Source organism: Eucyclogobius newberryi, unplaced genomic scaffold (assembly GCF_026437365.1).
Source record: "Eucyclogobius newberryi isolate DKJ021-1_F unplaced genomic scaffold, fEucNew1.0.hap1 SCAF_13, whole genome shotgun sequence".
Lineage (NCBI taxonomy): Eukaryota > Metazoa > Chordata > Actinopteri > Gobiiformes > Gobiidae > Eucyclogobius > Eucyclogobius newberryi.
Window position 1 is genome coordinate 26,356,286 of NW_027315757.1, and position 13,384 is coordinate 26,369,669.

General features: G+C 46.0%; 2 protein-coding genes across 2 annotated transcripts in view; both read left to right on the forward strand.

The window, feature by feature from the left end:
- The first annotated feature begins 1,244 nt into the window (after window positions 1-1,244).
- The window catches only part of LOC140358336 (myosin heavy chain, fast skeletal muscle-like), a 63,653-nt gene continuing 51,513 nt past the window's right edge, over window positions 1,245-13,384 (forward strand). Inside the window, exons 1-3 of the mRNA XM_072443106.1 lie at window positions 1,245-1,305; window positions 4,721-4,819; window positions 4,911-5,014. Coding sequence (XP_072299207.1) covers window positions 4,792-4,819; window positions 4,911-5,014 — 132 coding nt within the window. The 5' untranslated portion in view covers window positions 1,245-1,305; window positions 4,721-4,791. The remainder of the gene's footprint in view (window positions 1,306-4,720; window positions 4,820-4,910; window positions 5,015-13,384) is intronic.
- On the forward strand, window positions 5,027-10,905 carry LOC140357782 (myosin heavy chain, fast skeletal muscle-like). Its single transcript, XM_072442299.1, has 18 exons — window positions 5,027-5,038; window positions 5,084-5,225; window positions 5,431-5,549; window positions 5,664-5,783; window positions 5,862-6,032; window positions 6,124-6,360; window positions 6,632-6,719; window positions 6,801-6,918; window positions 6,995-7,194; window positions 7,291-7,465; window positions 7,536-7,797; window positions 7,874-8,116; window positions 8,190-8,366; window positions 8,436-8,581; window positions 8,671-8,761; window positions 8,839-9,228; window positions 9,302-9,371; window positions 10,739-10,905. Exons 1-18 carry the CDS (start codon window positions 5,027-5,029, stop codon window positions 10,903-10,905), a joined length of 2,928 nt encoding a protein of 975 aa, XP_072298400.1.

Sequence of the window (13,384 nt, forward strand, 5' to 3'; positions counted from 1 at the left end):
GAAAATATCTTTGATGTCTGAGTGCACTTAATATAGATAGTCTCCTTCAGGGAGCTCTTCTAGTGAACATGTAATACCACGCGATCTTTATGGAAAGGGTTTAAATTCAATTTTATTAGTGAATATGAGATGTCACAGCACACTGTTTATAACCATATATACCAGCTCAACATAGCTGCTTCTCCAACACCCTTCATCCCCCCACATCTCAGGCAATTGACCACGTCATTGTTTTGCGTTTCTATTTTCAAGGTCATGTCCCATATATAATTATCTGTATTAATTAAGTGATTACAATTATTTAATTCTGTGTTATAGATATTGCAATGAGCAATAATATTACTTTTTCAATATAAATTATTTAAAATTCATCCAAAAGAGTTCAATTGATCGGGAAGTCCAATTGTAAATTCTCAAATCCATATTAAACACATTTAAAAGTATATTTTGGGATTGGACCGCTTCTTCAGGATCTGGTCACATGGTAATTTAATACAGTTGACATTTGAAACAAAAAATCCTACTAAAATTGCAGCCGCTTGATCTGGGTTTCAAGATGACACGGATGTCCAAGATGCTTGACCAAATCGAGTGGTTCACTGCTGCTGACAAGGCTCCATCAACCTCTTAAAACCCCACATCTTCTCAATCTCTGACAATGGCTATCAGTTCATGCTTACTGGTGAGATTAAAAAAAGATCATAAAATAAAAACGCAGGCATAAGCATTTTTAATACTGTTTTTTGTTTATAATTTTAGATCGTGAGAACCAGTCTATTCTGATTACGTAAGTGTCGCAGTAGCTTTTAACCTGTTGTATACCTTCATGTTATAACACCACCTGAGACTTTAAAATCTCTTCCAAAACCAGCGGAGAATCCGGTGCTGGAAAGACTGTCAACACCAAACGTGTCATCCAATACTTTGCAACAATTGCTGCAGCATTTGGTGGTAAGAAAGCAGAGCCAGCCCCTGGCAAAATGCAGGTATATTGTTATGACTACATATGTCATTAATTGCATGTATTCCTACTTAATACACTATATATGATTATGTATTTTAGGGATCACTGGAGGACCAAATTATTGCTGCCAACCCTCTGCTGGAGGCTTATGGTAATGCCAAAATTGTGAGAAATGACAACTCTTCTCGTTTTTGTAAGTAGTATTAAGAAAAGTACAAAATAATAACTTCAACACAACAATAACTTTGAAATAAAAATAAAATTGTAATTTATTTAGGGTAAATTCATCAGGATCCATTTTGGAACATCGGGAAAATTGGCTTCAGCTGATATTGAAACATGTACGGCTGCATGGTTACATGTTGTGTGAGCCACGGATGTCCATCCATCCATCCATCTTCTGCCGCTTTATCCGGGGCCGGGTCGCGGGGGCAGCAGTCTGAGCAGGGACTCCCAGACTTCCTTCTCCCCAGACACTTCCTCTAACTCCTCCGGGGGGATCCCGAGGCGTGCCTAGGCCAGCCGAGAGACATAGTCTCTCCAGCGTGTCCTGGGTCTTCCCCGGGGCCTCTTCCCGGTGGGACATGCCTGAAACACCTCCCGAGGGAGGCGCCCAGGAGGCATCCGGAACAGATGCCCGAGCCACCTCAGCTGGCTCCTCTCGACGTGGAGGAGCAGCGGCTCTACTCCGAGCTCCCCCCGTGTGGCCGAGCTCCTCACCTTATCTCTAAGGGAGCGCCCAGCCACACGGCGGAGGAAACTCATTTCGACCGCTTGTATCCGCGATCTTGTTCTTTCGGTCACTACCCAAAGCTCATGACCATAGTTGAGGGTAGGAACGTAGACCGACCGGTAAATAGAGAGCTTTGCCTTTCGGCTCAGCTCCCTCTTCACCACAACAGTCCGATGCAGCGACTGCATCACTGCAGCCGCTGCACCGATCCGCCTGTCGATCTCACGCTCCATCCTTCCCTCACTCGTGAACAAGACCCCGAGATACTTGAACTCCTCCACTTGGGGCAAGGACACCCCACCCACCTGGAGAGGGCAAGCCACCTTTTTCCGGTCGAGAACCATGGCCTCGGATTTGGAGGTGCTGATTCTCATCCCAGCCGCTTCACACTCGGCTGCAAACCGTCCCAGTGCATGTTGCAGGTCCGGGTTTGATGGAGCCATCAGGACAACATCGTCTGCAAACAGCAGAGATGAGATCCTGTGGTCCCCAAACCGGACACCCTCCAACCCCCGACTGCGCCTAGAAATTCTGTCCATAAAAATTATGAACAGAACCGGTGACAAAGGGCAGCCCTGGCGGAGTCCAACATGCACTGGGAACAGGTCTGACTTACTGCCGGCAATGCGAACACAGCTCCTGCTCCGGTCATACAGGGACCGGACAGCCCTGAGCAAAGGGCCCCGGACCCCGTACTCCCGAAGCACCCCCCAAAGGACACCCCGAGGGACACGGTCGAAAGCCTTCTCCAGATCCACAAAGCACATGTGGACTGGTTGGGCAAACTCCCATGAACCCTCGAGCACCCGATGGAGGGTATAGAGCTGGTCCAGTGTTCCACGACCGGGACGAAAACCACTCTGCTCCTCCTGAATCCGAGGTTCGACTATCGGTCGGATTCTCCTCTCCAGTACCTTGGAATAGACCTTACCTGGGAGGCTGAGGAGTGTGATCCCTCTGTAGTTGGAACACACCCTCCGGTCCCCCTTCTTGAACAGAGGGACCACCACCCCGGTCTGCCAGTCCAGAGGCACGGTCCCCGACCGCCACGCGATGTTGCAGAGACGTGTCAACCAAGACAGTCCTACAACATCCAGATACTTTAGGTACTCAGGGCGGATCTCATCCACCCCCGGAGCCCTGCCACCGAGGAGTTTGCGAACAACCTCAGTGACTTCAGCTTGGGTGATGGATGAGCCAGCCTCCGAGTCCCCGGTCTCTACTTCCTCTTCGGAAGACGTGACTGAGGGATTAAGGAGATCCTCAAAGTATTCCTTCCACCGTCCGACGACATCCCCAGTCGAGGTCAGCAGGCCTCCACCCGCACCGTAAACGGTGTTGGTGAGACACTGCTTCCCCCTCCTGAGGCGCAGGACGGTTTGCCAGAATTTCTTTGGTGCCGACCGATAGTCCTCCTCCATGGCCTCCCCGAACTCCTCCCAGGCCCGGGTTTTTGCCTCTGCGACAGCACGAGCCGCGGCTCGCTTGGCCTGCCGATACCCCTCGATGACCTCCGGAGACCTACAAGCCAGAGTGGCCTGATAGGCCTCCTTCTTCAGTCTGACGGCATCCCTTACTTCCGGTGTCCACCACCGGGTTCGGGGGTTGCCGCCACGACAGGCACCGGAGACCTTGCGACCACAGCTCCGAGCAGCCGCATCAACAATGGAGGCGGAGAACATGGTCCACTCGGACTCAATGTCCCCAGCCTCCCCCGGGACATGGGAGAAGCTCTCCCGGAGGTGCGAGTTGAATACCCTACTGACAGAGGGCTCCACTAGACGTTCCCAACAGACCCTCACAATGCGCTTGGGTCTGCCAAGTCTGTCCGGCTTCCTCCTCCGCCAGCGGATCCAACTCACCACCAGGTGGTGATCGGTTGACAACTCTGCCCCTCTCTTCACCCGAGTGTCCAAGACACGCGGCCGGAGGTCTGATGACACGACAACAAAGTCGATCATTGACCTCCGGCCTAGGGTGTCCTGGTGCCATGTGCACTGATGAACACCCTTGTGCTTGAACATGGTGTTCGTTATGGACAATCCGTGGCTAGCACAGAAGTCCAATAACTGAACACCGCTCGGGTTCAGATCGGGGAAGCCGTTCTTCCCGATCACCCCTCTCCAGGTGTCACTGTCATTGCCCACGTGGGCGTTGAAGTCCCCCAGTAGAACAACGGAGTCCCCGGTCGGTGCACTGTCCAGTACCCCTCCCAAGGACTCCAAGAAGGCCGGGTACTCTGCACTGCTGTTCGGCCCGTAGGCCGCCACAACAGTGAGAGACCTGTCCCCCACCCCAAGGGGGGGGGACAGGTCACAACACGTGGCGGCTGAGCTGAGGGGCTATCAGCAAGCCCACACCAGCCCGCCGCCTCTCCCCGCGGGCAACACCAGAGAAGTGGAGCGTCCAGCCCCTCTCGAGGAGATGGGTTCCAGAGCCCAAACTGTGCGTGGAGGTGAGGCCGACTATATCTAGTCGGTATCGCTCAACCTCCCGCACAAGCTCAGGCTCTTTCCCCCCCAGCGAGGTGACATTCCATGTCCCCAGAGTTAGTCTCTGTGTCTGGAAATCTGGTCGCCGAGGCCCCTGCCGTCGACTGCCGCCCAGATCTCTCTGCACCGGCCCCTTATGGATCCTCCTGCGGGTGGTGGGCCCACGGGAGGGCGGCCCCAGGTTGCTCTTTCGGGCTGTGCCCGGCCGGGCCCCGTGGGGTAAGACCCGGCCACCAGGCGCTCGCCATGGAGCACCCATCCCAGGCCTGGCTCCAGGATGGGGCCCCGGTGACGCCGATCCGGGCAACGTAAACTGCCTTGTTCGTGTTGTCATCATAGGGGGCTTCTGAACCGATCTTTGTCTGACCCGTCACCTTGGACCTGTTTGCCTTGGGAGACCCTACCAGGGGCATGAAGCCCCCGACAACATAGCTCCCGGGATCATTCGGGCACTCAAACCCCTCCACCACGTTAAGGTGTCGGTTCAAGGAGAGGGCCACGGATGTATTTTGTATATTTCTTTATTTTTAGATCTGCTGGAGAAGTCCCGTGTGACCTTCCAGCTGTCTGCTGAGAGGAGCTACCACATCTTCTACCAGCTCATGACCGGCCACCAGCCTCAGCTGCTGGGTATGTTATGGGACACTATGTTAACATTTTTGAGGCCGAAAATAATTTTCTTGCTTAATTACTTTTTTTTCTATTCTTTTTTTTACTCCAGAGGCTCTTCTGATCACCACTAACCCTTATGATTACCCAATGATCAGCCAGGGTGAAATCACTGTGAAGAGCATTGATGATGTGGAGGAGTTCATTGCAACTGATGTAAGTTAAAGGATGCAGTCTGCAGTCTGGTGTAAAACAAATTCCAAAGGAGTGTATATGTTTTTGTAGACAGCCATTGACATCCTGGGCTTCACCGCTGAGGAAAAATTGGGCATCTACAAGCTGACTGGTGCTGTGATGCATCATGGCAACATCATGAAGTTCAAGCAGAAGCAGCGCGAGGAGCAGGCCGAGCCTGACGGCAATGAGGGTGGCATTAAAAAAAAACACATATATATATATATATCTATATATATATATATATATATATATATATATATATTCAAACTATTCAATGGAAACCATAGAATATGAAACCGCATTGTCCAAATGTTTATTCATATAAAGAGCATGTGTATGTGATTTTATCATGCTAGTCCATTTAGCAACTCTTTTTTACCATCCTTTTTAACCAGAGGCTGATAAAATTGCTTACCTCTTGGGTCTGAACTCGGCTGACATGCTGAAATGTCTTTGCTATCCAAGAGTCAAAGTCGGAAATGAGATGGTGACCAAAGGTCAAACTGTCCCACAAGTATGTGGTGCTTAGTATATTAATACATTTTAATCATGAACTTGAATGTATAATATATATATTTTTACATCTAATGTTCTCAAGGTCAACAATTCTGTCAGTGCTCTGTGCAAGTCTGTCTATGAGAAAATGTTCTTGTGGATGGTCATTCGTATCAATGAGATGTTGGACACCAAGCAGGCACGATCCTTCTTCATTGGAGTGTTGGATATTGCTGGATTTGAAATCTTTGATGTAAGTCTAACAGTATTTTGTAGCAAGCATGCTCACTATGATTATGAGGCTAAATAGTTCTATACTTTTGATTTGTAGTACAACAGTTTGGAGCAGCTCTGCATCAACTTCACCAATGAGAAACTGCAACAGTTTTTCAACCATACCATGTTTGTCCTGGAGCAAGATGAGTACAAGAAAGAGGGCATTGTATGGGAGTTTATTGACTTTGGTATGGACTTGGCTGCCTGCATTGAGCTTATTGAGAAGGTTATCAATGATTTTTCTTTTTTCTCTAACAAAATACAATTATGCATAATAATGTTCACTAATATCCCTAACAAGGACATATTCTTCACAGCCAATGGGAATCTTTGCCATCCTTGAAGAGGAGTGCATGTTCCCCAAGGCCTCTGATACATCCTTTAAGAACAAGCTGTATGACCAACATCTGGGCAAGAACAAAGCCTTTGAGAAACCAAAGCCAGGCAAAGGAAAGGCAGAAGCTCACTTTGCTCTGGTCCACTACGCTGGTACTGTAGACTACAATGTCTGGCTAGACAAGAACAAGGACCCACTGAACGACTCAGAACGACCAGTCTGCAAACAAACTGCTGTCCTTACTTTATGCTGCCCATGCAGGGGCTGAGGGTAAGAATGTCAGTTAATATTGAGACTTTAATAGGAAAAATATAAGGATACAGTACACATGAATATGTTTTTAACAGAGGCCTCGGGTGGTGGTGGCAAGAAGGGTGGCAAAAAGAAGGGTGGTTCCTTCCAGACTGTCTCTGCCCTTTTCAGAGTATGTTTTTGAAATGTTATTGAACATTATACATATGTGTTATTAATCATCTGCTGATCCTCAGGAAAACTTGGGCAAGCTGATGACCAACTTGAGGAGCACTCATCCTCACTTTGTGCGTTGCTTGATTCCCAATGAATCTAAGACCCAAGGTAAGCATCAGCCTTTCAAAACTCCAAAGTATAGTATAGTATACTATATCATTTTAACAATCAATATCGAATTATTTTCAGGTCTTATGGAGAACTTCCTGTTCATCCACCAGCTGAGGTGTAATGGTGTGATGGAGGGCATCAGAATCTGCAGAAAGGGATTCCCCAGCAGAATCCTCTACGGTGACTTCAAGCAGAGGTATTAAAGAAGTTGTAAAATGTTTAACCACACACCCACGATGACTGTTAACACCCCCAAATGTTCCCCTGCCCAGATACAAAGTATTGAATGCCAGTGTCATCCCTGAGGGACAGTTCATTGACAACAAGAAAGCTTCAGAGAAGCTGCTTGGCTCCATTGATGTGGACCACACCCAGTACATGTTTGGACACACTAAGATGGTTTTAAGTTTCTCCCAAAAAATACCCGAGTACCCGAAACTGCCAAGGGATGTAGAATGTGGGACAGAGACAGGTGCTAAAAATTAACCTGTGCCTACGTGAACATTGGTTACCTATTTGGTGACAATGTTTTACTTTCCCAGTCAAATAAATCTACTAATAACTGCAGAAGTTAAATTCATCAATAACATTTTTTTCATAAAACAGGTGTTCTTCAAAGCTGGTCTACTGGGGCAGCTTGAGGAGATGAGGGATGAGAAACTGGCTGAGCTGGTGACTATGACTCAGGCTCTTGCAAGAGGATATGTCATGAGGAAAGAGTTTGTCAAGATGATGCAAAGAAGGTATACTCTGTCTGTCTGTCTGTCTGTCTGTCTGTTTGTCATTATTAATACATTGTTTTTAATCATGCAGAGAATCTATCTTCACCATCCAGTACAACATCCGCTCCTTCATGAATGTGAAAAACTGGCCATGGATGAATCTCTATTTCAAGATCAAGCCTCTTTTGAAGAGCGCTGAGACTGAGAAAGAACTGGCTCAAATGAAAGAAAACTATGGAAAAATGCAGTCGGATCTGGCAACTGCTCTGGTCAAGAAGAAGGAGCTGGAGCTGGAGGAGAAAATGGTTTCTGTGCTGCAGGAGAAGAATGACCTTCAGCTACAAGTGGCATCTGTAAGTATAAAAAAGTTAAATATTCAAAATATTTGGTGAACGCCTGTTATTAATTGCACCTATATGTGTTTATTAGGAAGGCGAAAATCTCTCTGATGCAGAGGAGAGGTGTGAAGGACTCATCAAAAGCAAAATCCAACTTGAGGCAAATCTCAAAGAGACAACTGAGAGACTGGAGGACGAGGAGGAAATCAATGCTGAGCTGACTGCAAAGAAGAGGAAGCTGGAGGATGAATGTTCTGAGCTGAAGAAAGACATTGACGACTTAGAGCTCACCTTGGCTAAAGTGGAGAAAGAAAAACATGCCACTGAAAACAAGGTTGAAAATTAAGTAATTCTATAATGCTGAGATTCAAATGTGACAATACAAAATAACACTTCATTACAAACAGGTGAAAAACTTGACAGAGGAGATGGCGTCTCAAGATGAGTCCATTGCCAAGCTGACCAAAGAAAAGAAAGCCCTCCAAGAGGCCCACCAGCAAACTCTGGATGACCTTCAGGCAGAGGAAGACAAAGTCAACACTCTGACCAAGGCCAAGACCAAGCTGGAACAGCAAGTTGATGATGTGAGAAATTATTGTTGCGTTGTTCATCAAGAAGTAGAATTTCATTACTTACATATTGTTATTTGTTAGCTTGAAGGGTCTCTGGAACAAGAGAAGAAGCTTCGCATGGACCTGGAGAGAGCAAAGAGGAAGCTGGAAGGAGACCTGAAAATGGCCCAGGAATCCGTCATGGACCTCGAGAACGACAAGCAACAATCTGATGAGAAGAACAAAAAGTACAATATTTTGTTAACTGTTGAATAATTTGTCAATCAATCAATCAATGAATTAATTAATTAACTCACTGATTAATTTCTTATTTTAGGAAGGACTTTGAGATCAGCCAGCTCCTCAGCAAGATTGAGGATGAGCAGTCTCTTGGGTCTCAGCTTCAGAAGAAGATCAAGGAGCTTCAGGTAATTACTGAGACTACTTCCCATAAGTGTTTTGGTTCAAATGAGAAAACCTTTTCTGTTCCTGTCATCAAATGTAGGCTCGTATTGAGGAACTGGAGGAGGAGATTGAGGCTGAGAGAGCAGCTCGTGCAAAGGTGGAGAAGCAGAGAGCAGACCTGTCCAGGGAGCTTGAGGAAATCAGTGAGAGACTTGAAGAAGCTGGTGGAGCCACATCTGCTCAGATTGAGTTGAACAAGAAGCGTGAGGCTGAGTTTCAGAAGCTGCGTCGTGATCTTGAAGAGTCCACTCTGCAGCATGAGGCAACAGCTTCTGCCCTTCGCAAGAAGCAGGCTGACAGTGTGGCTGAGCTGGGAGAGCAGATCGATAACCTCCAGCGTGTCAAGCAGAAGCTGGAGAAAGAGAAGAGCGAGTACAAAATGGAGATTGATGACCTCTCCAGCAACATGGAGGCTGTGGCTAAATCAAAGGTAACTTCTAAAGTCAATAGGATGCACTAAATTGGGCGTCTCCAAAGTGTGCTGAATAAGTCTATCATGACAGGGAAACCTGGAGAAAATGTGCAGGACACTTGAAGACCAGCTGAGTGAGCTCAAGGCCAAAAATGACGTTTGTAATACACTGAACTGTCGAAAAGACTTTGTTTATCACCACAGCAGAACGTGTTGGAGATGTGGTGTTTACAGAGACGATCCAAGTGGGACAGCCAGTGGACGGAGCCACACCGTGTCATCCTCACACCGACCATTGGAGGGACGAGAACATGGGTGCTCTCATGGGAAAGTGAGAGAAATGTCTGGACAACACAGCGCCGGACAACACAGCGGCGGACAACACAGCGGCAGATCCATAAGATCTACAAGACGCAGGACTTCGGTGTATTCTTCATTTTTGTATGCAGTGAACACAGAGGCCACAGCGCGTAAAGTGCTACACTCTGCTACAATGAACGGGAGCCAGAGACAGCAAAAAGACGTACGTGTTATCATCATCGCAGCGACGGCGGTAATATGGGTGCTGACACCTGTATTATGCATCGGACAGTCGGGACCACGTGAGAGAACAAACAGCAAGCCAAAGGTACTCTGGGCACCCAACCCATGTTCTAATAGATCAGCATCCACTTGGATGCCACAATTGTGTATACCTGTGAATGAAACATACATTTTTGAAATTCCATACGCAGATCTGAAATACAGGGGGAAGAAAATAACTGATCAAATTGATGTAGAAGAGTATGAAATGTATATGATGGTGGGGCAGCAAGATAGTAGCTGGGAAAACACAATGGCATATTCAGGAAAATCATGGGAGCCATACGCTACTACAGCCGCCGCACAAAGATGGAAAGGTAAAATAGAAATGGCTCAGACTAGTGGTAATGTGTTAATAACGGTAAATCTACACAATCATCAAAATAAGACAGAATGTGAAGTATTCAGACTGTATTGGTGGGTTCCAGGACCAGCTCTGGATCCATTCTGTCATATTCTTGTATGTGTTGTAGCGATCTCAAGCAATCAGGCCCAGGCTCAGACACTAGACACAGTAGGAAGGGCAATGCGGGGATCCATAATAGTTACCAATAAAAAGCAATTAACGCCAGACACCTTTCTATACATGGCAACGGGTGCACATATTGCAACAAATATGTGGATACAAGAAGCATTAGCAGTGGCAAGACCTCTGCGAAAGGATTGCATAATATGCATGACAGTACGACCACAGTTATTATTAGTAGATGCGATAATAGTAAACACGACATGCGTCCAACACCTAGCCAACAGAACCATGAATAATAAACTATGTGCCAATTATGACAGAGCATTTCCAAAATTGACAAATAATATGCAACCGCCATTGTTTACATTACCTAAAAGCGCCTTTTTTGTCTGCTACAACATAACTACATGCAAAGTTAATGAAATATGCCTTAAGATGGGAAATGTACCAGTTCATATGTGTAACCTAACTGTGCAGATAGCGGGAGGAGGTCTCTTGGATACCCAACGCCAGGATGTATGGTGGTGGTGTGGAGACACCGTGCTGAGAGGACACTTGGAAGCAAAGGGAGTAGGACTCTGTGCCTATGTATCGCTCTTGTGGCCAGCCGCAGTCATAACAAGCATCACCCAGAACCATACTGAAAGGTCAAGGCGAGACGTTAGTGGACAATCTGGTATGCTCCCAGTAGCACCTGATACTACGTATATAGATCCTATTGGGGTACCCAGAGGAGTCCCTGATGAGTATAAGCTGGCTGACCAAATAGCAGCAGGGTTTGAGGGCCTTCCGCTTGTCTCTGCGATATTTCCCATCACGCCGCACAAAAATGTGGACAGAATTAATTATCTGTCTTTCCAATTACAAAGGTTGACTAATCTGACTCACAATTTAGGACTTGCTCTCGGGTCACAGTTGCATCACACCGCTTTAATGGCGTGGCAAACTCGAATGGCAGTAGACATGTTATTAGCTGAAAAGAAAGGAGTTTGTTCGATTTTCAAAGGTCAATGTTGTACATTCATTCCTAATAATACAGCCGCGGACGGCTCAGTCACAAACACTCTGTCACAATTGAGAACTATGTCTAGAAAAATGAAAGAACACACTGGAATAGACAATAAAATCTCAGAATGGTTAGAAAGCTGGTTCGGCAGGTGGACTGGTATCGTGGTTCCGGTACTGACCTCACTGTTGGTAATAATTGCCTGTTTTGTGTTTTGTGGATGTTGTTGCATACCAATGTGTAGACACACTATAGAACGTACAGTGGAAGAAGCAATCACAAGCCGAGGGCATCATAGTTATGCCTTAGTAGCTATAGAAGAAGATGAAACTGACAAGTATTAATGTGCATGACCCTTTGAGTGTAAAATGTATTATGTTCACACCAATATGAAAAACATGTTGAAAACTGAAAAGAGTGATGTGTTCGGATATGAGAAAGTGGGCTAATGCTTTGATAAACAGGAGGGAAATGTGATAAAATGTAAATATATGATTATATTTGTGTGTTAAAAGTTATCTGCATCATTAGCCTGGGGGGAGGGAAAGGCATGTTTTTCTAATAACATGTGTGAAGATGTTGTAGAAGCAGCCGTGAGGAATGTTCCTCCTATCCTGGGGACCAGATGGGTAGAACATTCACCAAGGTTTTTATCTCTAAAGATAATACCAAAGAGTCGTAAAAGACAAGTGCTTTAATGTGAAGCTGACCAATGAGAAATGTGACCCGCCTCCTTTTTATGTGTGATTTTAATAAAATGACTTGTAAGAGGGAGGAACGCTGAGAGTGATTTTGGAAAGTCGTTCAGGTTGCTTACAACATCTTGACTCGGCTAAGCCTTCCTCTCCCTTGCAAGCCACACAAAAGACTGACGTTTCTGTGTCGTTTAATATTCTAAGTTGAATTATGTTCTCTGACTGTTAAGTAATAGCATTGATTCATGTGTAATTTCTTGACAGAATGTCCGCCAACTGAATGACATAAATGCTCAGAGAGCAAGACTCCAGACAGAGAATGGTACAGAGTGTTTTTTGTATTTATATTTTAGTATTTAAAGTATCTAACAAATGCTGTAATTACAGGAGAGTTTTCTCGTCAGCTTGAGGAGAAAGAAGCTCTTGTTTCTCAGCTGACCAGAGGTAAGCAGGCTTTCACTCAGCAAATTGAAGAGCTGAAGAGACACGTTGAGGAAGAAGTTAAGGTATGGATAATCTACTGTAAATTCAAAGAAATAAAAATATCAGTGAACATTAACACTTTACATTTCTACAGGCCAAGAACGCCCTGGCTCATGGTGTCCAGTCTGCTCGTCATGACTGTGATCTGCTCAGAGAACAGTTTGAGGAGGAGCAGGAGGCAAAGGCTGAGCTGCAGAGAGGAATGTCAAAGGCCAACAGTGAAGTGGCTCAATGGAGATCTAAATATGAGACTGATGCTATTCAGCGCACTGAGGAGCTGGAGGAGTCCAAGTAAGTATGGAAATCATTTAAGTAGAAGTAGAGGGGCAATCTTGTATTCTGTTGGTGTTTTTTCACTCTTTCCTTCGTCACAGGAAAAAGCTGGCCCAGCGTCTGCAGGAAGCTGAGGAATCCATTGAGGCTGTGAACTCAAAGTGTGCCTCTTTGGAAAAGACTAAGCAGAGGCTCCAGGGTGAGGTGGAGGACCTCATGATTGATGTGGAAAGAGCTAATGCAATGGCCGCCAATCTGGACAAGAAGCAGAGGAACTTTGACAAGGTAGAATAACAAAACATTTAAATATTTTCAGAGCTATACATACAGTATGACAAATATTCCAGGTCCTGTCAGAGTGGAAACAGAAATATGAAGAAGGACAAGCTGAACTGGAGGGAGCCCAGAAGGAGGCTCGCTCTCTTTAAGATGAAGAACTCTTATGAGGAGGCGCTGGATCAGCTGGAGACCATGAAAAGAGAGAACAAGAACTTGCAGCGTATGTACTTTTACTTTGATCAAAAAAGGACATGACACCAAATATATTAAATTGCCTGAATAATTAAAGAAAATGTCTAATAGGCTAAATAATGTGGGTGACGCATGCCCCCCTTTCTCTGATCTCCCCTTTCTGTGGTGTCACCCTCTGATACTTTCAGTGACTCG